The sequence below is a fragment of the Carcharodon carcharias genome, chromosome 3, assembly GCF_017639515.1.
Source record: "Carcharodon carcharias isolate sCarCar2 chromosome 3, sCarCar2.pri, whole genome shotgun sequence".
Taxonomy (NCBI): domain Eukaryota; kingdom Metazoa; phylum Chordata; class Chondrichthyes; order Lamniformes; family Lamnidae; genus Carcharodon; species Carcharodon carcharias.
The window spans coordinates 205,448,728-205,474,963 of NC_054469.1; the positions used below are offsets into that span (position 1 = coordinate 205,448,728).

The 26,236-nt window shown below is 41.5% G+C and overlaps 2 protein-coding genes across 3 annotated transcripts in view; one reads left to right on the forward strand and one right to left on the reverse strand.

Annotated features, from left to right (window-relative positions):
• Positions 1–458: 458 nt before the first annotated feature.
• On the reverse strand, positions 459–7,465 carry LOC121276077 (small nuclear ribonucleoprotein-associated protein B-like). The gene is made up of 5 exons (XM_041184016.1): positions 7,323–7,465; positions 5,538–5,649; positions 2,212–2,352; positions 675–798; positions 459–547 (listed from the first exon to the last, which is right to left on the reverse strand). Exons 1-5 carry the CDS (start codon positions 7,451–7,453, stop codon positions 459–461), a joined length of 597 nt encoding a protein of 198 aa, XP_041039950.1. The 5' UTR covers positions 7,454–7,465.
• Positions 7,466–18,008: 10,543 nt separating this feature from the next.
• LOC121276244 overlaps positions 18,009–26,236 on the forward strand; it is a 213,998-nt gene continuing 205,770 nt past the window's right edge. For both annotated transcript variants that reach the window (XM_041184439.1, XM_041184440.1), the window contains exons 1-2: positions 18,009–18,235; positions 18,691–18,764. In XM_041184439.1, coding sequence (XP_041040373.1) covers positions 18,703–18,764 — 62 coding nt within the window. In that variant the 5' untranslated portion in view covers positions 18,009–18,235; positions 18,691–18,702. The remainder of the gene's footprint in view (positions 18,236–18,690; positions 18,765–26,236) is intronic.

Here is a 26,236-nt window from a genome sequence, read left to right on the forward strand (position 1 = left end):
GTTCTACCAGGAATTCACAGCATTATCCTGAGCTAAACAAAGTACTACAAATGCTCACTAGGTCTGGAAGTATCTAAGGAGAGAGACTTTCAGCAAGTGCAGTATTTTGCTTTTGTACTATCGAGCCTATTAAATTCCTTACTTTTTCATTTTGTAAAATCAAGTCAATGATTTCACCTATTTGAAGCTGGAATGCCACCTTCAATTACACATTTGATAAAAGGGCCTATTATTAAAAAATTCTAACTGCTTCGATGAGCAGAACCGACTGTCACATTACACTGCATGCATGTTCCAACAATGAGAAGAAAAGGATTTGGAAGACAATTTCAGAACTTGGATGCCTGGAAAGACTTGTAAATTGGTGCAGAACTATAAAAGTTACAATACATTCATTCTGGACAAGGATAGGCCAAAAGCTTGTTTGGGTATAACTTTCAAATTCACCACCTGGGCAATCACCAGACAGATATCATAATCTTTCCTCTAGGCTCTGCAACAAGCAGGTGACTCTTCACCAGATTACCACCTACATTGTCTTTTAAACCTGCAAAGTGGTTTTCAATGAGTCAAACAAATGCATATTCAGAAGAATCTGCAAATCTTGCCCAGGTCAGATGCTGATCATGTATCTTGATCTCAATCAGTGTCATGGCAAATACTCAAAAACCTACCTGGCCTTGGATCACCAAGGTTCAAAACAGGCGGCGTACTCCTCATTGGGACATAAGGTTGAGGGACAGCAGAAAAGCTAGGAGTAGGTGCAGCTCCAGGTCCTCTAGTCTGAGGGGCCATTTCCTAAATGGCAAATAAAACAACCCAATAGATATACAGTGATACAGTGCAAAGATCAAGCACTTGTGACCCAAAAAAAATGATCAAATGTTCAATAACTTGCAGAGAGCAGCTTTCAAAATGTTAGTGATTTTCAATAGAAGAAATAATGCCTTTTACAATCTCAGGATGACCAAAGGTTTCACAATCAATAGAGTCCTTTTAAAGCATATTCACTGTTGTATTTCAGCCAATTTATGTACAGCATTGTCTCTAACGCAGTGCGATAAATGACCAAATGTTCAATTTTAATGATGTTGAGGGGATTGGTCAGAATGCCAGAAAGAATTCTGTTGCTCCTCAAAACAGTGACATTAGGTGAAAAAAAAAAAATCCATGGCAAGGATAGACAAGAGTCTCAATGTAGTGTCTCATCTAAGTTATAGCAGCACCAATAGTACAGCTCTCCCTCTATATTGCACTGCCAAGATTGTTGCTCATGACTCTGGAGTGAGGCTTGAACCCACAACCTTCCAACTCAAGGGGGAGTGCTGCCACCCAAGTCATAGGTGAGGTCCATTTTAAAAATAGTTACCAGAGGTGAAACTGTGATCCATGTACATCTGCCATTTGACTCTTATGTAAGCCTTACCCAACTGAATATGCAAAATCTTATAGATAGATCAAAATGAGTCACACTATCACTTAGAGTTATGAAAATTTGCCTAGATTACATGCTCAAATCCTTGACTAGGGATTGAACCCACGATCTTCTGACTCAAGTAAAAGGCACAAAAGTGTTACCACTAAGCCAAGCACTGCAAAAATTATTTACCCAGTCTGTACAAGGTATAATTGATCTTTGCATCTCAATCACGTTCAGTAAATCAGTTGTACATTAATTTCCCAGTTGCTAGGCTTTTCATTATTGGAAACATTTCTTTCTGCAACATAACAATACTAATTCCTCTAAATAGGAGATACACACTTTCAGCAGCGAGGGTTTTTGTTCTTCATTTGAAATATAGAACACTCACACAAAACCTTGTTAGCATTCATTTAAATAAATTTTAATTTTGGATTACTGTCCTACAGTCAATGTTGGATACTCATTACAGTATGGAGTGAGTTTCCAAATTGCATATCGGTCAAAATAATGGGAATGCAATTCAACTTGTGGGGTAACAACTAGTTAATGGAAAAGTGGGCAAGGCATACAACAGACAAATTACCACCATGTATGTCTCTGGAGTTGAAATTCTTCCCCCTTTTTCCCCCCACCACTCCATTGTTTCAAAACCTACACTATTCTGAAAGTACCTAAATACCCAAGTACAACTAAGTTGCCACTGCTACATTCAAAAGAGCAACATAGCAGATCCAGAATCTGCTTAGAAGTGGAATCTGAAACATGCATTGCCAAGGGTTTATCCTTACCTGTTGTGTGGGACCTCCAACACCTCTTACTGGTCCTGCTAGTCCCATAGGTACCTGAACCACTGGTATGCCAGGTGGCATGCCTCTCCCTGCTGCTCTACCAACACCAGGACCACCAACTGGAACTCTGGAAATGCCAACCTGTGTGTAAACATTAAAAAGAGAATTGGGGAATATTATTCTAAGGAAAAGAGAATTTGATTTAAAGAAACCCAGAAATTCAACTCTCGATAGGTGGCCACTCCTTATCAGAGCCTACTATTTTAGTGAGTGCTCACCTTGGGATTGTGTTGTCTAAAACTTAATTTTCAATCAATGACATGTGTTGTCTGCTGTTTCCAATTTCTTGCACCCACATTTTGAGGTGAGGGTATACGCAAGATCTTGGTCATCTCTGCTTCCCTGAATCAGTTAAAGCAACAGATACATAAAGGAACCATTGGGTCACATGCAGCCTGTACAAGAGAGACAAGCACACCTATCTGTAGTCAATTTACAAGTATCAATGGTGCAATACTAAAGGCAACTGCTGGTCATAGCTGTTGTAAGGAGGCTGGTAGACAAAGCAGGTTATGATGCTCTACAGCACAATTACAGGCTTGCATTGGCACCTTTTCCCATCCCAAAATCTTCAAACAAACTTCATATTCAATGGACTAGTCCACGGTGCAGTAACGGCCAAGGTAGCAAAGGGCATAGAATAGAACAGCAAGATCCCCTAGCAAAATAAGAATTTGCCTTCCACAAACTCATGGTTGAGCCCCAAAGCACTAAACAGCCAATTTTTTTTGTATTTTTCTGAAATTCTAACACTCTTGTAATGTAAGAAAAGTGACATCTAATTTGCACACTGCAAGCTCCCATAGACAAATGAGATGATGACCAGATCTTAGTTGAGGGATAAAGTTGGGACACCAGGAGAGCTCCCCTGCTGGTCTTCAAATAGCCACTCAGGTGGGTCGGGGGGGCAGTGTGGGTGGCGAACAAAAGGCACTGGTTTATCTAAAAAACTCTTCTGATGCTCCCTCAGTTCTGCAGATAACAAACTCAACTATCTGGAATAGGGCTTGAGCCCATGACCTGAAATCAGACGAGTGCTCTGTGCAATATCCATGTTTGTTGAAGTCAAATAATTACTAGCCCACTTCATTATTGGAAATATTTCCTACTGTTACAAAATATATTCTAAATATCCAATGCACACTTCAGCAACAAGTGTCTTGATAACTGAAGTGACATTGCACTTTATTTAAATACAAGGCAAGAAATATAAAGTCATTCAAACATTGAGTGCTGTTATGTTGCCCACTTCCTTGGATACATGCACGACTGAATTTGGAACCACAGAAGGAGAAAAAGCATAGTTAAATCTGCATTTTTAAAATGTAATGCTAAATTTAATAGCACATTTGAAACTATTCTATTCTATCCATTAACATTGCTCCCCCACCCCCTCCTACCACCACCTCCCCCATCTCCTACCACCAACCCACCCCCCCGCCCCCCGCCACTAACTTATTCAAGCCAGCAGAGAATACTTCTAGATAGAACATGAAGGGTATGGTTACAGCTGTAGAAGACCAGTCGAGAGATTTCACAAAACAATAAATTGCATAAAGGGATGCCTTGTTGAAAATATGCCTTTTAAATGGGTGATACTGTTGTAGGCAGCATTGCACGGGGTAATTGAATGGAGCACATGGCTGATTCATAGGATATTGGCTTCCAGATTGCATTACCCATAAACTAGAGTTTACAGTTTACCCGAGACACCTCTCCCCACAACCCAGTTTTCATTGTTACCCACATGATTTCCTGTCAGTGCCTTGATGCAGGCTGAGGGGGAAATTGTGATCTGCTTGCAATTAGGGAATTCTGTGCCCAACATATTGTAATGCAGAGATAAAAACAAAAAAACTGCGGATGCTGGAAATCCAAAACAAAAACAGAATTACCCGGAAAAACTCAGCAGGTCTGGCAGCATCGGCAGAGAAGAAAAGAGTTGACGTTTCGAGTCCTCATGACCCTTCGACAGAAATTGAGTGAATCCAAGAAAGGGGTGAAATATAAGCTGGTTTAAGGTGTGTGTGGGGGGGGGGGGTTTGGGTGGGGGGAGAGAAGTAGAGGGGGTTGGTGTGGTTGTAAGTGTTTGTTTGTCCCTACAATCACACCAACCCCCTCCACTTCTCTCCCCCCACCCAACCCCACCCCCCTCCCCACCCCCCCCACACACACACCTTAAACCAGCTTATATTTCACCCCTTTCTTGGATTCACTCAATTTCTGTCAAAGGGTCATGAGGACTCGAAACGTCAACTCTTTTCTTCTCTGCCGATGCTGCCAGACCTGCTGAGTTTTTCCAGGTAATTCTGTTTTCATATTGTAATGCATCTTCCTCAATTTGCCAGGTGTTTAGACCATCCCTGTCTCTTCCATGCCAGATATACATGCACCAACTCAGTACTTGTAACATTGTCCAATTTTGCCCGTTTACAACCAGATTCAAAAAATAGAATTATGTTTGTTGGGAAGCACCCAAGGATTATGTTTGTTCTAGAACAAAGTCAAGATATCCTACCTGGACAGGACATCCCTGCAGGAAAGCAATAATGTTTATTATGCTAACAACCAAATTTGAAAGTTTTTAAAATTCTTTTATTAAAATCACCCCATGACTAACCTCTCAAAACCTGCTCAGAACACTATGCTCCTTTGACTCCAAACTCTTCCCTCAACCCACTACTGACAGCCCATGTCTGCAGCCACTTCCATGCACAAAGTTCTAATATGAACATTGTTAATGTTTTCAATCTGAATTTTTAAAAATTTATTCCTTCATGGGATGTTAGCGTCACTGGCAATGCCAGCATTTGTTCACATCCCTAGTTGCCCTTGAACTGAGTGGCTTGCCACACCATTTCAGATGGCAGTTAAGAGTCAATCACATTGTTCCGGCTCTGGAGTCAAACCTAGGCCCGGCCAACTAAGGATAGCAGATTTCCTTTCCTAAACAGGACATTGGTGAACCAGATAGGTTTTTATGACAAAAGATACCATTGCAGAGACTAGCTTTTCAATCCCACATTATTAATTGAATTTAAATTCCACCTGAAGTTGTGGTGGGATTTGAATCCATGATCCCAGAACATTATCCTGGGCCTCTGGATTACTAGCCCAGCGACCTTACCACTAGGCCACCATCACTCAGTACATTTGTAGATTTACTTTACTAATTTTGAATACATCATGTAGCAAGTGCATTTAGTGCTCCTTGTAATTAGTTTGAGTGAGTGGGGAGGTGGGGAGAGGTGTGGACTGCTACTTACCTCTCTCACAGGAGGCCCTTCCACAGTCATCGTCACAAGTGTTTCTCCTCGAAGCAAAACAAGACCAAGAACCCGTTTTTCTTCTCTCTCACCTTGTTTGGAGTTCTTCGGCCTACACCAATTGGGTAACAAAAGGAAACTTAAAAAGGTGCTATGTGAATGTAATAAAGTTTCTCAAGATACCATACAAAAGCATTCACAAAACAGTCAAAATTTGCAACCACAATCACACATGAGAATACTTGAGCAAACTTTAGCCACTCTCTCCAAGATAGGTCTTAAGGAACATCCTTTGAAATGACAAAGCCTAGACAGTAAAGGCACATCCACCCATTGATTGTAGAACAATGAAAATCAGAGATGAGGAAGAGACCAGAATTGGCAGAACAGAAATCCTAGGGTGGTAGAACTGGAGGGGGTTACAGAGGTAGGGGGGCAAGGACATGGAGTGATTTTCAAACAAGGATAAAAGCAGAAGGAAAAATTAAAAAAAACAGAATTACCTGGAAAAACTCAGCAGGTCTGGCAGCATCAGCGGAGAAGAAAAGAGTTGACGTTTCAAGTCCTCATGACCCTTCAACAGAACTGAGTGAATATTAGGAGAGGGGTGAAATATAAGATGGTTTAAGGTGGGGTGGGGAGTGTGGTTGTAGGGACAAGCAAGCAGTGATAGGAGCAGATAATCAAAAGATGTCACAGACAGAAAAAAAGGTGTTGAAGGTGGTGATATTATCTAAACGAATGTGCTAATTAAGAATGGATGGCAGGGCACTCAAGGTACAGCTCTAGTGGGGGTGGGGTGGAAAGACTAACAGGGCATAAAAGATATAGATTTAAAAATAATGGAAATAGGTGAGTAAAGAAAAATTTATATAAATTATTGGAAAAAACAAAAAGGGGGAAGAAACAGGGGTGGGGATGGAGGAGGGAGTTCAAGATCTAAAGTTGTTGAATTCAATATTCAGTCCAGAAGGCTGTAAAGTGCCTAGTCGGAAGATGAGGTGCTGTTCCTTCAGTTTGCGTTGGGCTTCACTGGAACAATGTAGCAAGCCAAGGACAGACATGTGGGCAAGAGAGCAGGGTGGAGTGTTAAAATGGCAAGCGACAGGGAGGTTTGGGTCATTCTTGCAGACAGACCGCAGGTGTTCTGCAAAGCGGTCGCCCAGTTTACGTTTGGTCTCTCCAATGTAGAGGAGACCGCATTGGGAGCAACGATTGCAGTAGACTAAGTTAGGGGAAATGCAAGTGAAATGCTGCTTCACTTGAAAGGAGTGTTTGGGCCCTTGGACGGTGAGGAGAGAGGAAGTGAAGGGGCAGGTGTTGCATCTTTTGCATGGGCATGGGGAGGTGCCATAGGTGGGGGTTGAGGAGTAGGGGTGAAGGAGGAGTGGACCAGGGTGTCCCGGAGGGAATGATCCCTACGGAATGCCACCAGGGGGATGAAGGGAAGATGTGTTTGGTGGTGGCATCATGCTGGAGTTGGCAGAAATGGCGGAGGATGATCCTTTGAATGCGGAGGCTGGTGGGGTGATAAGTGAGGACAAGGGGAACCCTATCATGTTTCTGGGAGGGAGGAGAAGGCGTGTGGGTGGATGCGCGGGAGATGGGCCGGACATGGAAGGAAAAATGAGCCTTTTTCAGACTGGGAGTCACTGCAGCTCAACAAGCAGAGGGGTAATGGGTGAACAGAGCTTGGTGCGAATTGAGATATGTGCATGTTTGGAATCAAAGCAAATACAGATCATTGTTCATACAGCAGAAAGATACAAAAGCAAGCATACATACTTCAACCTTCTGAATTCATCACAGTCGCTAAGAATGAGGTTCATATGCCGGTCAAAAGCTTTGAAAGTACCAATGAAGACGCGCCCATCTTGGAGTACACACCTCATCCTGTAATCTACATATTGCACCATTTTAGCACTTCTTCCAATAGGCTGAAAAAGGAGACAATTATTTACTGATCCAACTCAGTTGAACTACTGAGAAAATGGTTTTCCTGAATCCTCAAGCATAGCTAAGAGACACTGAATTGTGAAATCATAGGTATATACTTAAAATTGAAAACCTGCTGGGCTATGGGGAAGGAGCTGGGGGAGTGGGACTAAAAACAACATGCTGGAAACACTCAGCAAGGCTGGCAGCCTCTATGGAGAGAAACAGAGTTAACGTTTCAGAATTGTGACCTGATGGAGCAGGGGGAATAAAACTAATTGGCCAGGACTTTCAAATGGGTCCAAGTGGGCCCCGTGTCCAAATAGCTAGCCACAAAAATTGTAGTGATGGGTGCCCATTGCCTTGCTACTTGCGAAACCACAAATCAGCCACCGCCAGTGCAATTGGAGGAACCAAAAATTAATAACCGCTAGCCTTCAGGAATACTGCTTACACCCAAGTTGGACCCTTCCCAATCATCTATCACTGAAAAATTGGGAATCACAAGCCTCTCTGAGAAGTTTGTATATTGCAAAGGCCACAAGCATTAAAAAAGGTGCAACGTGGATTTCAACCCCGAGTTCTACAAACTGAAATCTATTTCTGCACCAGTTTTTAAGGGACGATTCATCAACTTGAGTACTTACACCAGATTCTGTTTTATTAAACTAGAGGGTGGGCAATCTTAATCAGTGTGCATAGACACTTTTAACATTCATTGTTACAGAAATCAGGTACCCAGTCTTTTGAAAAATTATAAAGTCAATTTTTCACAGCTTGTATCTCACCAAGTGGATGCCTTCTTGTCAACCAATTTTAAACTGCAAAGCCAAACAGTTCAATAGACCATAAGATGTAGGAGAAGTAGGCCATTTGGCCCATCAAATCTGCTCTGCCATCCAATGAGATCATGACTGATCTGATAATCCTCAAACTCCACTTTCCTGCCTTTTCCCCATAACCCTGGATTCCCTTACTGATTAAAAATCTGTCTATCTCAGTCTTGTATATACTGAACAGCCCAGCCACCACAGCCCTCTGCAGTAAAGAATTCCACAGATTGTCTACCCTCAGAAAAAAATCCTCCTCGTCTCCATTTTAAATGGGTGACCCCCTCACTCAGATTATGTCCTCTGGTCCTAGACTCTCTCATAAGGGGAAAACAACCTCTCAGCATCTATCCTGTCAAGCCCCCTAAGAATCTTATGTTTCAATAAGGTCACCTCCCATTCTCCTAAATTCCAATGAATACAGGCCCAACCTACTCAAACTCTCCTCATAAGATCACCCCTCCAACCCCAGGATCAAACTAGTAAACCTTCTCTGGACTGCCTGCAATGCCAGTCTATCTTTCAAAGAAAGAAGTACAGCACAGGAACAGGCCCTTCGGCCCACCAAGCCTGCGCCGATCATATTGCCCATCAACTAAAACATTTTGCACTTCCGGGGTCCATATCCCACTATTCCCATCCTACTTATGTATTTGTCAAGCTGCCTCTTAAACACCACCAACATACCTGCTTCCACCACCTCCTCTGGCAGCGAATTCCAAACACTCACTACACTTAAAAAAAAACTTGCCCCGCACATCTCCTCTATAGATTTAAGATTGGAGGAGAAAACTATGTCCCCTAGTAATTGACTCTTCCACCCTGGGAAAAAGCTTCTGACTATCTACTCTGTCCACGCCACTCAATTGTAAACTTCTATCAAGTCGCCCCTCAATCTTCGTCACTCTAGTGAGAACAATCCGAGTTTCTCCAACCTCTCCTCATAGTAAATAACCCCCAGACCAGGCAGCATCCTGGTAAACCTCCTTTGTACCCTCTCCAATGCCTCCATATCCTTCTGGTAATGTGGCAACCAGAATTGCACGCAATGTTCCAAGTGTGGCCTAACTAAGGTTCTATACAGCTGGAACATTACTTCCCAGCTTTTATACTCAATACCCCTGCCAATGAAGGCAAGCATGCCATATGCCTTCCTGACTACCTTATTCACCTGCATTGCCACTTTCAGTGACCTGTGGACCTGTACACCCAAATCCCTCTGCCTGTCAATGCATTTAAGTGTTCTGCCATTTACTGTATAATTCCTGCATGTATTAGACCTTCCAAAATGCATTACCTCGCATTCGTCCGGATTAAACTCCATCTGCCATTTCTCTGCCCAAGTCTCCAACTGATCTGTATCCTGTTGTATCCTTTGACAATCCTCTTCACTATCTGCAACTCCTCCAAACTTGGTGTCGACTGCAAACTTACTAATTAGCCCAGTTACATTTTCCTCCAAATCATTTATGTATACTACAAACAGCGGAACTCCACTAGTCACAGCTCTCCATTCAGAAAAGCAGCCTTCTACTACCCTCTGCCTTCTATTTCCTTAGATAAGGTGACCAAAACTATTCACAGTATTCTAGACGTGGTCTAACTAATGCTTTGTATTGTTATCAAGACTTCCCTATTTTTATACTCCTTTCCCTTTGAAATAAAGGCCAATTTCCCATTTGCCTTACCTATTACCTGAACTTGTATGCTAGCTTTTTTAGGATTCATGCACGATGACCCCCAAATCCCTCTGTGCTGCAGCTTTAATCAGTCTTTCTCCATTTAAATAATATTCAGCTCCTCTATTCTTCCTACCAAAGTGCATAACCTCACATTTTCCCACATTAATATTCCATCTGCCACGTTTTTGTCCACTCACTTAACCTGTACATCCCTCTGTAGACTTCATCACGCTCACCACTTGCCTTCTCACCTATTTTTGTCTCACCTGCAAACTTGGCAATATTACATTCATTTCCCTTATCCAAGTCATTAATATGTATTGTAAATAATTGTGGCAGCCAGCTCCGATTCCTGTGGCACCCCACTAGTTACAGGTTGTCATCCTGAAAACGCTCCCCCATATCCGAACTCTGCCTTCTATTAGTTAGCCAGTCCTCTATCCATGCTAATATACTACCCTCAACACCATGAGCTCTTATCTTAAGTAGCCTTATATGTGGTGCCTTATCAAATGCCTCTTGGAATTCAAAATATATTACATCTACTGGTTCACCTTTATCTATCCTACTTGATACTTCCTCAGAATTCTATTCGTCAGGCATGATTTCCCCTTCATGAAACCAGGCTGACTCTGCTTGATTAGATTATGAATTTCTAAATTCATTGCTATTATATCCTTTCTAATAGACTCCAACATTTTCCCAATGACAGATGTTAAGCTAACTGGCCTATAGTTACCTGTTTTTTGAATAAGGGTGCTACATTGGCAGTTTTCCAATCCTGTGGGACTTTTCCAGAATCCAAGGACTACCAGTGCATCCATTGTCTCTGTAGCTACTTCCTTTAATATCCTAGGATGCAACCCATCAGGTCCAGGGGACTTATTGGCCTTTAGCCCCATTAGTTTCCCTAGTACTTTTTCCTCTAGTGATAGTTATTGTATTTATTCCACCCTCCCCCACCCTCAATTTTTTTGCCCCATTATTATTTGGTAATTTTGGTATGCTATTATTGTCTTCTACTGTGAAGACTGATGCAAAGTATTTATTCAACTCCTCTGCCATTCCCTGGTTCCCCATCGTTTCCCCAGCCTCATTCTCTAAGAGGTCTATATTGACTTTGGCACCTCTCTTCCTTTTCATATATTTAAAGAAGCTCTTACTGTGTTTTTATATTACTTGCTAGTTTACCCTCAAAATTATATTTTCTCCCTTTTTTTTGGTCATCTTCTGTTGGTTTTTAAAACTTTCCCAATCTTTTCGCTTACCACTAATCTTTGCCACATTTTGTGTTTTTTCTTTGACCCTACCCTTAACTTGCTTGGTTTACCCCCTTCCTACAATCCTTGTTCCTCACTGGGAAGTATCTTTGTCGTGAGTCATGAGCTATCTTCTTAAATGTCTACCATGGTTCATCAATCATCTTTTCTGCTAAAGTCCCTTCCCAGTCCACTCCAGCCATCTCTGCCCTCATTCCTCTGTAATTACCCTTATTTAATTTTAGCACAGTTGTTTCCAAACAAGTTTCTCACACTCAAACTGATTGCTAAATTCCATCATGTTATAGTCACTATTTCCTAGGGGATTTTTTTTACTCTAAGATCATTTATTAAACCTGCCTCATTACCAGATCAAAAATAACATGTTCCCTGGTTGGATCCACAATGCACTATTCTAGGAAACTGTCCCGAATACACTCGGGATTCTCACTTGTGGCTACCTCGGCCAATTTAATTTTCCCAATCTACATGGAGATTAAAGTCACCCGTGATTAATATGCCTTTTTTACATGCCCACATTATTTCCTGATTTATTCTCTCTTCAACAGCATAGCTACTGTTAGGGGGCCTATAGACTACTCCCACCAGTGTCGTCTTCCCCTTTTATTTCTTACCTCCACCCATGTGGATTCCACATCTTCCAATCCAAGATCATTTCTTGCTATCATACTTATTCCATCTTGTACTGACGGTGCTACCTCACCACCCTTTCCTTCCTTTCAAAAAGTCACATACCCCTGAATATTTAGTTTCTAACTCTGATCTCCTTATAACTATGTCTCTGTAACAGCTATAAAGGTCATTTCCACTTGTGCTGTTAATTCATTAATTTTACTCCAAATACAATGTGCATTTAAGTAAAGAGCCATCAGTTTTGCCTTTTTAACCATTTTGTTCCCCCCTTTCGCCCTATTTGCTGCTTTTTAAAAAATGTTTGCACACTCTGTCCCTTGTCATACTCTGGGTATCATTACCTAAATAGCTGCCCTACAATGCCACCATATCCTTTCGCTTTGTAAGCCTACTTATCCCCTCTCCAGAACCCTCCCCCTCTATTTAGTTTAAAGCCTTCGCTACAGCCCTAGTTATTCGATTCACCAGGACAATGGCCCCAGGATGGTTTAAGTAAAGCCCATCCCACCAGAACAGCTCCCTTCTGCCCCAGTACTGATGTCAGTGCCTCATGAACTGAAACCCATTCCTCCCACACCAATCTTTGAGCTACGCATTTAACCCATTTACTTTATCCATGGGGGCGGGCGGGAGGGGAGATGCGAAACGTTTCTAGTACTGTACGGAGAAAGCCTTCATTTCTGTTGAGGACCCATCTATACCTACACGGATGCTACTGATAAAAGTTGAAAAAGTTCCACACGTTTATTAAAATCAAACTGTTAGACTACTTGGAGTCAAACTTGAAATTCATTGCAAGATATGGATCCGACGGTTGAAACCATTAGTGGACAAGTTCACAAGGTGAACGAACCTAAATGCAGTACAGCTTTCTGGCCCTAGTAAAAGCCCACTCCTCTACTGTGACGTTATAGTTTGTACAACAGGCTCCTGTACTATACTTCCATCAATAACTATTTACAATTGGTTATGCAGTCCCCGCACTTTATCAACTCGACACTTTCAAACTTCCCACTACAGTTAATTTTAGAAGTTACACTTTTATTACTACAACCTAGTGGATTCCATTTTGGATAAAAACACAATTTTAAAAAAAACCCTCTTCTCACCATTGTGATTGAGTCAGATACAGCCTCTCCAACTCTCCCTACTTCGCTTGGAACAGACTAAATTGGGCCAATCAAGAGACGAGAGCTATGAATTTGACAAGCGCCAATCACGGGACCAATATAAGCGTGTTCCAGGTGTAATGAGGGCTGATCCTCCAATTCATTTATTGTCAGCCTTAAGTACAACCACCTCCATCAGCTGGCTGTATTTGTCATACTTAATAATGATAAATACCCCTTCATATTCCCCTGATATCAACAGGTCTTTTCTCAGTGGTTCTATTTATTGCCGATATATAATGTAAAATGCAAGATTCTTGTGCCAGGCCCGGTAATGGTCCTAATCTGAGCATTAAGTCACAACCTTTTCTACAATTGGAAGCCTAAAGCTGCAAGTAATAGCTCAACTCATGGCCCGTTCAGTGCAGATTTGTATCCCGTGCCCTAATCTATGCAGCCCAGAATCCCATTCACATTTGTTCTTTTTAACTGTTCTTGGAATGTGGGTGTCACTGGCACGTACCAAATTCAAAACTCTCCCTCACCCCTGATTGGCCCAATCTAGTCTGTTTCAAGGGCAGCAGAGAGCTGGAGTAGCTCTTAGTATCTGTATCTGAATCACAATGATGAGTAGGGGACGTATGTTTATGAGTGGTTTCAGCACTAATCTTCGTGGGACCCCATTTTCCACCATTCTGAATAATCTTTTACCTCCTATTCTGCTTCCTGTCTTGCAGGTAGCTAGCTATCTATTCTGTTACTTGTCCCCAACACAAGTTGTTCTGATGTTAGTCAAAAGTCTTCATGTGGCATCTTATTAAAGGTGCTTTTGAAATCTATATAAATAACATCTCCTAAATCACACTTGTGTTTTGTTACCATTTGAAAGAATTCAATTAGTTACCCCAATGAAATCTGTACTAACTATTCATTATGCTTTTATTCTAAATGGTTTTTTCTACTTTTTCAGTAGGGATTCAATTCTTTTTCTTATCACCAATGTTAAACTAATTGGTCTGTAGTTCCATGGTAAACTCTATATCCCTTAATGTTATCTGACTGCCAGCCCCCTGTTATTGCATCGTTTTCTAATGAATCATATGTAATAGCACCTCTGCTGTCTCTTCTCTAGATTATTTAAAATGTGTGCTGTAATCTGTCTGGATCAGGGGTTTGAGCCTATATGAATTTGATTAGTTTATTTAATATCTTATTATAAATGTGGTTGTATCATTTCTAATCTCATGTTCTGATGTCATGTCCACATGATCTGTTGCCCCAGTAACTGCTGAAGTAACTTGGTACAGAACATGGAAGTAGAATTCCCATAATCTTGCTTTTGTCTTCCTTCAATAACCTTCCAAAGCTTACTTACATCAGAAATTGTCCCTTTCAGTTGGACATGAGCCCCTAGCTGGTGAAACCTGTAATATTGTCTTGTGGAGCTACAAAGCTCAGTCAGCCATCTTTTCATCTACCAAGCAGCAGCACAGAAAAGGGGCTCTGTCCAGGTTTGAATGCCTGCCCCATCTACACTGTTTCTACTAGAACTACTAGACGTTTTGTACCATCGCCTACAAGGCTGATTCATCTCTGCATGCCTATCTTATCATGGAAGTCATCTCTTCTGGAAAAGTGAAGGATCCAGCATCAGTTTTCAACCTGCCAACCTCTGTGGAGGAATATACCATTAGACCTTTGATTCTGGACTCTGGACACACGTGAAACAATAATTCTTTTCTCTGTGGTCTTTGCTCTGTAAATCTTTTTTTTCTTTCTCCCTCTTCACTGTATGAATGCACAGAGGGCTACATAACACCACCTGCCCCAATGTTTTGAGTGTGTGCAAATAAACTAACTCTTTGAGTTTATCCTATCATGAGTTTGCTGTGGGATTTTTAATAGAAATTGGATCACTCCAAAACTGAACAGTTGGGAAATGTGTCACCACTTATAAAGGGGAAAATCAAGATCAAAACACCTTTCTCTTTACAGATGGGTGGTGAGAGGAGATATCAGGGCTGTTTAATTTAAACTCCCTCCTATCCATGAGAAAAATTGATAATTGAATAAGTAATCAACATGTGATAGTGTAGTGGAAGCAAAAACCCTGGAATTATTTAGAAACAACCCAATGTTGTAATCTTAGCATCACTCTCTGAATAGATGGAAAAGATGAGTTAAATGGTGCGTCTCATCCATAATTATCTCGTGGGACTGATACAGAGCACATAGATCCCAGATTCAACCTCTGGTTTGTACTCATAGCTCAGATGAATGAGAATTACAATTGACTTTGGGAAGGGAACATGTTAGCCGGATTATTGTAACCAAAGAAAAATGACAATAGTTTACATAACTATTCATCTTAATTAGAACCTGCCCCAAATTGTTTTGGAATTGCACTAAGGGATATGCCCAGTAGAGGGTGGTATTCTCCAGTTTCCCCTATAAGGAACATGAGGACTCTGACTTGATTTCATCAAGAAACCAGCTTCATTCAATCAGGTATTCAAAATAGAAAATTTTAGTTGCTTTTCCATTTTCCCTGTGACTTCATTCCTTTTTTTAAAAAAGGTTATTTAAAGTGAATGATTCTTGAACTTTTTGCCCAATTTTAAACACTTTTACTTGCTGTGTTGAATGTGACCAGATAGATTGTTGTTTCTCTGCAGCAGTAATGCTTAATCAAAAATGACTTGCATTTATATAGTGCCTTTAACACAGTAAAAACATACCAAGGCACTTCAAAGGATTGTAACCAGACAACATTTGATGTTGAGCCACATAAGGTATTAGGACAGGCAGTCAAAAGCTTGATCAGTGAGGTAGGTTTTAGGAATCAACTTGAAAGGACAAAGGTAAGTGGGTAGTTTGAGGGAAATGCCAGTGATTAGGGCTGTGATGAGTGAAGTCCAATAGTGCAGCAATTCAAATCGAGCATGCACAACAGGCCAGAATAGGAGGAGCACAGATTCTGGGGGGTTGGGGGAGGTTACAGATGGGGAGAAGTAAGGCCATGCGGTTGGAGGTGGGGGAATTGGACACAGGTGGGAATTTTAAAACTGATATGATGCCAGATTTGGAATTAATGTAGGTCAGCGATCACAGGGGTAATGGGTGAACAGTACTTGGTGTTAGTTAGGATATAGACATCAGAGTTTGGGTTAAGCTCAAGTTCACAGAGGATAGAAGCTGGCCAGGGGATGATTGGAATCGTGCAGCTTGGAGGTAACAAAGTTGTGAATGAAGGTTTCAGCAGCAGAGTTGAGGCAGGGGTGGAAGTTGGCAGTCTTGGTAAAAGAATGAATATGGAGTCAGAAGTTCAGTTCGGGTTAAGAGGAAAGGCTGGACAGACTGGGCTTGTTTTCACTGGAGTTTAGAAGAGTGAGGGGTGAATTGATTGAAGTGTGTAAGATTTTGACAAGGTGGACATGGAAAGGATGTTTCCTCTTGTGGGTGAGTCCTGAACTAGGGGGCACTGTTTTAAAATAAGGTGTCACTTTTTAGGACAGAGATGATAACTTTTTTCTGAGGGTTGTGGGACTTTGGAACTCTTGGCTTCAGAAGGGGGCTTCATTGAATATTTTTAAGGCGGAGGTAAATAGCTTCATGTTAGGCAAGGGAATCAAAGATTATCGGGGATAGATGAGAATGTGGAATTCGAAACACAAGCAGATCAGCCATGATTTTATCAAGTGGTGGAGTAGGCTCGAGGGGCTGAATAGCCTACTTCTGCTCATATTTTGCAAGTCGTATGTTAAGTAGGGGGCTGAAGTTGCAAACAGTCCAGTTTAACCTCCAACTGTGGTTAGAGGGAGAGGGACTGCAATAATGATTGTGGACCGAGTTGTGAGAATGAACTGAATACAATGGCTTCCAACTTTCGAATATTTAATTGGAGGAAATTTTTGCTCATCCAATACTGGATGTTGGACAAGCAGTGTGACAAATCAGAGTAGGTGGGTGAGGTAGAGCTGCTCAGCAATCAATTAATCAGCAAAAGCCAGATAACTGCAGTAAAAAGAAAATTCCAAATCATTTTGCATAAAACATAAATAATTACAAACTTTACTAATTCGGACGTTCAATCTGGATGTGGTATAAATCCAAGAAAACATGTCATAGCAGCTTTCACCTGAATGTCACTTTAATGCGGATTGTTGAGTGTTCAAGGGATTATCAGTCAATGACGTTAATATGGTGAATATTCCCAAAAGTAGGGTTATAGTAACCATTATGCGTTAACCATATGACTTGCCCGGTCTGTAAGGAATTTTACAGGTCTTTTTCCTTTAATAATTCTATATATTTTTAATATATATAAAGTTCCTCCCTAGGGAGGGGGGAGGGGGGGGGGATGGGGAAGAAAGGTTGAAATAACCTCCCCCTTTTGTACAGGAGAGCAGAAGAGGGAGAGGAGTAAGGGACAGGGAGGCACAGGAGGGAAGGGGGAAAGTCCAGGTGGGTGTCCTCGATGGAAGGTGGACGTTGGGTGGGGGCCTGATGGTCTTCAGGCTGGGGGAGGCGATGTCTTCCTAGCTACTACTGGCTCCTTTAATCATTCTATGTCTAGCCATTTCACGAGTAACCTTGATTAACCAATTAATACCACTGCAGTATAGACCGCCTTTCCACCCCACCACAATGAAACTCCACGAATAAAGCTGTGAACTTTCCCTTTTAATTAGAAAGAAATCCGAGCAATTGGCATCGATCCAAACCCGGAGCCGAAAATAATCAATAATATTAGAAATGTTCAAATGTGCAAGTCTGCGGAGACAGCAAGAGATAAATCGGGTGTATAGTTGTTGTCTAATTGTTTCAATGTTTTGGTGTGTTCAGTCCCAGTGCTGTGTGTGTGTGCGCGCTGATGAGTGAGAGTTTGAGGGCTCTCTCTCCACTCACGACTCTGGTTAGTGTTTTGGATGACATTGCGTGCAAAGCTTCTGATGACATTGAAAGGGATCCGGCACCTGAAATATAAGGAAGTGAGCATTGCTTGGTTGGGTTATTTAGTGCGGCAAAACCATCACTCGGGGCTACATATTCCAACCTAATGATGATCAGCACCAACTTTTAGACCCATGTTGGCGGATTGTTTCTGTATGTATGCGTTTAGTGTCAACTGGTGAGCGAGAGGTGGCATTGTGACAGCAACCCTTACTGTCCCTGTGTTGTGCAGTATATTCACAGCTCGAAGCTCCGCCAAAGGTCGCGGTGGGACAGGTATGTCGATTACACCCAGGAGATGGTCAGTTTCAGAGTCGGGGGAAATAGATACTAGCAGCAACTTACAGGTAAAACCAGGAATTCGGTGTTAATGCTGCAGGAATGGGACATGTATGTAATATGGGTTTTATAACCAACTCTTTATCACAGATAAGATATACATAGGATTGAATAGAGATTGGCTGTTGCCCTGGACAACTCATAGACTCGATTCAGGCTATATAGTATTAACTTTCTCTTTTAAAGCAATAATGAAAAGTTTTAAAATGTGATTATACTTCATATCATGTTGCTAACCTGACGTGGAGACTAAAGGAAAGAACAATTAGTTTGATGAGACACTAATGCCGTACATGCATCACTTAGAGAACAATATAATAAAGGGTTGCGATGGCACGGAGTGAAGTGGACTGAACTCGAGTGACTAAAGTAGCACCTGTAACTGTTGGCAGGTCTCAAAAGCCATGATTCCGCTCGGCGAGTGTATGTATGCGGGCAGAAAACGGAGGAAACCAATTCAGAAACAGTGAGTACAGCATCAGCAACCGGATGGACAGCTGTAAAATGTCTAATTTTGTTGCCTTTGTTAAAATAAACACACAGTTGGTGCCAGGTGCTTGGGGCAGCGATTGTTTGAACATGATTGCGCCGGTCCCTTGCTGGTCTTTAACAGCAGAGTCCACTGTGTGCATATATTTTATTTTTTAAAAAGTGCCCATCACATCTTGGTGAGATCAGAACTGTGCCAAATAAGAAAAGAATGTTTATTGTAAAGGGTCAGGGATTTTTTTTTTAGCATTTTCATGGTTAAAATAATAAGATAGACGAAACTGAAAGACATTTCAAATTGTCGATTAGTTTCAGCTATACATAAAAAAAGAATCATTGCAAACAATGATTCGTGTTTCATTATTAAGCATAGGTGTTAATTATTGAGCATATTGATCTAAAGAACATTAAATATTTAAATACAACCAATTATAAAACTGGTGTATACTTCAGTATTTACATATTTCAGTATTAATCACAGTATGTTGCATACTTTTGGTATGTAGTTTTAATATTACTTAATTACTGAACCAATTGCTTGTATACAGACGCATTGTAAACTGCAGTTTAGTGAGATTTTGAAATAAAAAGTTCCCAATTTTTCACAAGCAACAAGATGCACATTTGTGAAAACAACCCATAATAATGTGATGGTTTCTATTCCTGTTTTCTCTTCTAAATGAGTTTTCTCCAGCAGCTGATTATTAGATGAACACATTATCACTTCTCTTTCAATACTTGCAGTGATTACAATCATATCAGTTTGGAGGTCTGAATTATAAAATATATCTTCACGTGATTGACTTTAAATTGGATTAAAAATGCTTCTTTAATACACTTTCTGCTCAATGCCTGTTTGCAACAAATTCAACCCATGATACTGCTGTTTATTTTTAAACTGAGATTATGTTGTTGTGTGCTTCATGTCCTTTTTGATTATAAACCTCCAATTAAATTTTAAGCGCAAGGGCGTTGTGTGGTATTAGTTTAATTTTGGTTGTACAGCTGCTGTTTTCTTTCACAAAATCAGTAACACGTCGAGCTTATGCTAGGATCCAGTGTTGTGAACTTGAAATACACATAACAGACTTAAACAGAAAATCATTTTGACAAATCAGCCCAGCTTCAATTCAAACCTAAGCCCCAGAAGCAGCAACATCGGATATGGAGTTCAGTGATGTAGACGGAGTTTCTTCTATGGATTAATGAGCTCTCATATTAACGTAATCCAGAACAGAGTTCATTCAGGTCCATTGCCTGTTTTGCAGCATGCCTGATTTAACTCCTTATTGAGCACAAGAGAGGAATCAATTGTCACTTTAATCACCTGACATTAACAAAACAGTAATAACATGAAAATGGGATCAGCGACCTTATCCCATCCAGTTAACACAAACAAAGAGGTGGGAGATATTTTGAAAGGGGGCTAGCACTGGCTGCTCAGAGCAGAGCCTTGTCTTTGCCAGTGGGCCTCTTCCTAATATGTACTTGCAACCCAATCACCAAGCCTATCACCCCTGTCCACAGTGTAAATGATTGGCTTCTGTAGCCACTAATTCTGAGAAATTGGGCAGAATTTGAAATCAACATTGGCCGTCAAGGCCTTAAGTTTCCTGTCAGGTGGGGTTAGATTAAAATTCACCTTGGAATGGGTTGGTGAGGACATACGAACATATGAATTAGGAGCAGGAATAGACGATTCAGCCCCTTGAACCCACTCTGCCATTCAATAAGATCATGGCTGATCTGATTGTGGCCTCAACTCCACATTCCGCCTACCCCCATTAACTTTTGACTCCCTTGTTAGTCAAGAATCCATCTATGTCTGCCTTAAAAATATTCATTGACCCTACAACCACTGCTCTCTGGGGAAGAGAGTTCCAAAGATTCACCACCCTCTGAGAAAAAAATTCTTCTCATCTCCGCCTTAAATAGGAGACCCCTTATTTTTAAACTGTGTCCCCTAATTCTAGTGAGAGTCTGTTTGAGCCTCATTTAAAATTCTCAACTGTGTTTTCATAGCCTTCCATAGCATTGCTCCTTCCTAGGGCTGTGACCATCTCCAGCCCTGCAACCCTCCCCTTTGCATTCCTCCAGTTCTGGCTTCTTGCACATCCCTGATTTTCGATGATCCACCATTGGTCATCTGTTCAAATATTTCCTTATATGGCTCAGTGTTGGATTTACAATCCCGTGAGCTGCCTTGAATGTCTTACTACATTTATAGAGCACAAGATAGACCATATGGCCTGTCGAGCCTGTCCCGCCATTCAATACAATCATGGCGATCTTGAGCTTCAACGCCGCTTCCCTGCTGGCTCCCCATATCTTTTGATTTCCTGAGACCCCAACAATCTGCCTATCCCTATCTTCAATATAGTTGTGGATGCTGCACCACTGACCCTTTGGGGCAGAGAATTCCAAATCCTCCGAGTGAAGAAATTTCTCCTCATCTTAGTCCTAAGTGATGGGTTCCCTTATCCTGAAATTCGATTTCCCCAGCCAAGGAAAGCAACCTCATAGTGTCCACCCTGCCAAGCCCCTTCAAAATCTTGAAGGGGGAGGCAGTGGTGTAGTGGTAATATCACTTAATTAGTAATCCAGAGGCCCAGCCTAATGCTTTGGGGGCTTGGGTTCAAATCCCACCCTGGTAACTGGAGTTAAAAGCTAGTTTCAGTAGTAGTGACCAGGAAACCATTGTCAATTGTTGTAAAAACCCATCTAGTTTACTAATGTCCCTTGGGGTAGGAAATCTGCCGTCCTTACCTGGTCTGGCCTACATGTAACTCCCGACCTACAACAATGTGTAGACACGATGGGCCGTTAAAATTCTGTGAATGTGGCTGACTCTACAAGGCACCAAGTTCAAGCTAGCCTTGCCAGCGAGTTAAAATAATTTTTAAAAATGCATGTTGTTGATAAGGGAGATCTCCAGCTTGAGTTCTATTGGGATGCATGTTTCGTGCCCTGCAACCCGCCCGTTGATACTGAGGCACGGGTAATCGGTCAAAACTCAAAAGTGGCCTCAGAGTGAGGTGGGTGTGAAATCGGCGTTGGGTGGAGTTCGATGGAAACTTTCGCTGGAATGGGCTGTTGTGCGTGTGCTGTTGATGCATCACACATCTCTTTCAACATATCTTTCACACACTTTCAACACATCTCTCTCCTCATTTTTAGGAGGGGGATTGTTTTTTTTTAATCCTGAGTGTAAATCTGGCATTAGAATTGGCCACTCTTTACGGGAGCATTTCACTTCAATTCGCTTCATGTAAATGAATGGCGGAATGTAAAGCAGGAGACAGAGCCCAACCCGGCCATCTCCACCCACCTCCCCCCATTCTTACCAGGGCGGGCTCCGTTGAAATCAGGGCTTTAAGTCTTTGCTCGGGATCTTTGAGGTGTTATTGTGTTTTCCTTTGGGAATACAAGGAAACGAGTGCCAAAGGTGAGGGATAGAATATGAATTATTGTGATTTGACACTGATTGGTTGGGAATAATCCTTTATTGAATTCAACCAAGTCTCCACACGCGCAATGTTTAAGCAATAATGTTACAAATAAATAAACAATAACACCCGTCTTTTGCTTCGGATAGAGGTCGTAACCTTAGGATGGTTGCTTGACTTTCACTCTCTCTCTCTGTTCCCTCACGTCCCCTTTTAGAAATTCAAGTTTTAAACCAAAATTCTTTATAGGCTTCTCACGCAAGTTCTCTTGTTATCTGGATTTGATATTCTCATTCCTTGACCCCCCCCTCCCCTAATCAGAAATGTTCAGGGCCTGTGCGTACTCACTATCTTGACAACTCCGCACATTTTCAACTTTTTATCTTGCTTGAAGTCTGCAATGTTAGCATGTTTCAGCATCATCTCCCTCAGCTTGTTCCTTCTGCATGGGTTTTAACTTGGCGATTTTTCTTTAGCCACTATCCTATGATTCCGAGCAACCTGATATTTACCAGAATGAGCAGTTCATACATTATGATGCTCATTCCTAAACATGAGTAGTTTAGGCGTCTTAACATCTATAAACCGTATAATCTAAATGAGATTTATTTCCTTAAAAGGCATAACCTTACTGGGGGAATGGGAAAAAGTATTCGGCCCCTCCATTGAACTGTGTGTATGTATGCGTGTTTTACAGCTGCTCACTCAGTGTGATTTGAAAAGTATTATTAACTTGTGTTTCTAAAGAGCTTTGTTCTACCTATAAAGACACTGTTGACTGATTTGTTATGTACATTGAACTGTGCACAGTTATAAAGTAGCCTATAAAACTCTGCCGTCAGAAATCTGAAGCAGCATTGAAATAGATATGTGCAACATGTAGCACAACACATTTTGTGATTTCCCGCCTCCCGTGGTGACCAATTCTACTCATTAGAGAATTACTTTTGCATTTGAATATGTCAGGAGTGGAACCTCTCTCAGCAGGAGTGTGTGATTTTTATATACACTTAAATGAATGGAAAATCCTTGGCTGTAGCATGCTTGTGCGTGCAAAATCTGAAACTGCATTCTTGGTGTGGGAGTCTCTGCACTGGGAGCACACATTAAAGAAACTGGCTGCATTTTCTGAGCACACACTCTCAAAGTGTGACAGGCATTAGTACCAGCTGTGCAATATTTAGTTAAAATCCAAATTTACTGGGTAATTTTGTTATTTGGCTAGAGAATGAAACATGTCAGCATTGCCTCAGTGGATAGCCCTCACATCTGAGTCAGTAGCCTTAGGTTAAAGTTCCACTCCAGAGACTGGAGCACAAAATTTACATTGCTCCAGTGCAGTACTGAGAGCGTGCTGCCCTGTTAGCTGGTACTAGGGTGAGCCCTGTTCTGCCCTCACAGGTAGATGTTACAGATTCCATGACACAATTTCAAAGAGAGGCCAGGGAGCTCTCTTTTGATGTCCTGGCCAATATTTATCCCTCAGCCAACATAATGAAAATTAAAACTGGTAGATTTAGAGGTAGGAAAATAAGTGTTTTTCAGGTGCTAAACCAAAAAAAAAAATTGTGAGACCAAAAGAAAAGTGAGTGCTTATCCTTCTCCCCGTTTTATGCCCGAGTAACATAGCACCAGCATTCCCTCTATAAATTTTCTGGTGGCTGTACCTGACTAGTCTGAAGAAGGCCCAGCAATCCAGATATAAATGAATGTCAGATGATTCTGTACTCCAATTTCCTGTAATAATGTCAGACATATCAGCATTCCTGCACCCATATTTCACTATTAGAATTTCTTTTAGGATCACCGGTGGGCTCTTGCTTTGTGGGGAATTATTTTCAATTGATGAACATGACTGTTGATAAAGACCAAAATGCCCACAAGCAAATATCAGAGACCTGACATGATTTAGAATGTCATCATACAAATGGACAATGAGCTGTAATGTATGGAGATGATTGTAGAGACAGCTTCAACCAACCGACAAATCAAAAATATTACTACTATCGGGCTGTGGTTCATGGCGACTCTGAGGCTTCACATGACTCTGTAGATTGGGTAGGCCCACAGGCAGTAGCCACACCCATATGAAAGCCCATCAAACACACTGAAAGGGTGGAAAACTCCAAGCCAGCAGCCATTTTGAGATGGCTGTGTTGTGGTACAAAAACCAAGTATAGATGCCAATACTGTTCAGCAGGGGGTGCAGAATGCTTCTAGAATGGCAAAACGGGACATTTCAAGTATTTCTGAAAATCCAGAAATTTTAATAGAAGTCACAGTCCAGCAAGTATTTATGAACCACATTCCTTCCAAGAAATGCAAAGTCCACAAAACTGACCCTGCAGAATTCCTAGGGAAAGTAGATAGTCTTAATCCAGACTACTGGTTAGTTACAGCCCAAGTTCAAGGCTTCAATACTTCATTTAAAATTCGTACTGGGGCTTCTGTTAACATATTAGCAGATAACCTCAACTGGCTTCAGCTGATGACCCTTTGTCCATCTGACATCAAGTTTAAAAAGTCCAGGTGGCACTGACCTTCCAATAAAAGACAAGATTATTGTTCCTCTTAGCTACAAGGGGCAACAGATCATTGATTCTTTCTATGTTATTCACAATCAAGGTACATCCTTATTGAATAGTGATTTTGGCATACTTCTAGGAATCCTAGAAAAACAGATGATGCTCATCATTTGAACAACGCAGTTCTTCATGTAACAATCTTCAACCTTTTTAGAAGCAGTGGAAATGCAGCCTGCAGAAGCTGAGGAAGTTTATATGCTCAGCAATATTTTTTTTTCATGGAGACACCATCCACTAGACCCAGGGCAGACCAGGAAGTTATGAATTTCTCAGTTCTTCACAATGTAAAGCCAGAGGTGGAGGATACAGAAGGCACTGAAGTAGATGGTGACCATCACCATGAACACCTGCTGGACCTGAATTGGCTCTTCCTAGAGAGTGAGGAGGAAGAATCCGTTGCCATACTGTGAGAGCTCTTGGAGGTTGAGGTCCTGGAGAATGATTCATTTTTCCTATTGTTAGACATCTTATGACATATCTGCTGTCTTTTTAGAAGAGTTAGCTATGATTTTAGTGGCTGAGCAGCATTCAAAGCTTGGTTCCACTGAATCCAGCGATGTATTGCCTACTTTATCTCCTGTTGCCTGAGTCCATAGAGGATTACACTGCTAGACAGCTGGTATCTTCCCAGGGTGGAAATCAATTGCCACCAATATTTCAATCTCAGCCAGAAGTCGTCTTCTCTTCAGAGCTGGTGGCCAGCACAGAAACTGGGGCAGAATCTTTAGCACTTCTGACGCTGCAGAACTCTGTACAGCAATCTTGCCCCAGGTTTGACTGTCTACAGGAAATTCCTCTCCTTACAGAAGATGGGACTGTCTTGTCTCCACATCCTCGGCAGTTCTTCACATTGAAGAGCAACCTCATACAGAGAGAATTGCGGCCCTCTTACCACTGCCTACAGAAAGTATACAGTTCCTGAAAAATCATTGGGAAATCATCTCTTCCTGACAATCTTACAGGAAGTTGGTGGTTTTTTCCTTTGTCATCTAAGTTCATTGAAATCTCAGATCTTCAATGCCTTTTCAGTCTCTGATACAGCAGTGGATGATGCAGCTGTTATATCCTTCCCAAGAGTTGGAGACCATTCCACTTCTGAAGCTTCTTCCCAGAGTCCTTTTGGGGGAGCAACGAATTCCTCAGTGTCCTGAGTTCTTCTCTTCTAGTCCCAGAAGGTCCAAAGATCAATCCTCTTCAGTCTTCTCTTTTGGATCAGTCTTTCATTGCAAAGCCTTCATTGTCATTGCAGTTCAGTCATTCTGAAACCTGCACTCAGCTTCCCAGCAATGCTGACAGCAATGCTGATAAATTGTTGTCCTATTTTGCAGAAGATGATGTTCTACCAAATGCAGAAGAAAGCTTTCATGTCTCCAAAACACCTTCCCTGAGGGCTGTGGAGATTGAATCTCCTGGGACTG

Bases quoted from the DNA above. Each gene is read 5' to 3' on its own strand.
- LOC121276077 (XM_041184016.1), bottom strand. From the start codon at position 7,453: ATGGTGCAATATGTAGATTACAGGATGAGGTGTGTACTCCAAGATGGG. The intron at 2,353-5,537 runs GTAAGTAGCAGT...GTTTACACACAG, and splicing joins AAGGGCCTCCTGTGAGAGAG to GTTGGCATTTCCAGAGTTCC. The intron at 799-2,211 runs GTAAGGATAAAC...TTTGCCATTTAG, and splicing joins TTGGAGGTCCCACACAACAG to GAAATGGCCCCTCAGACTAG.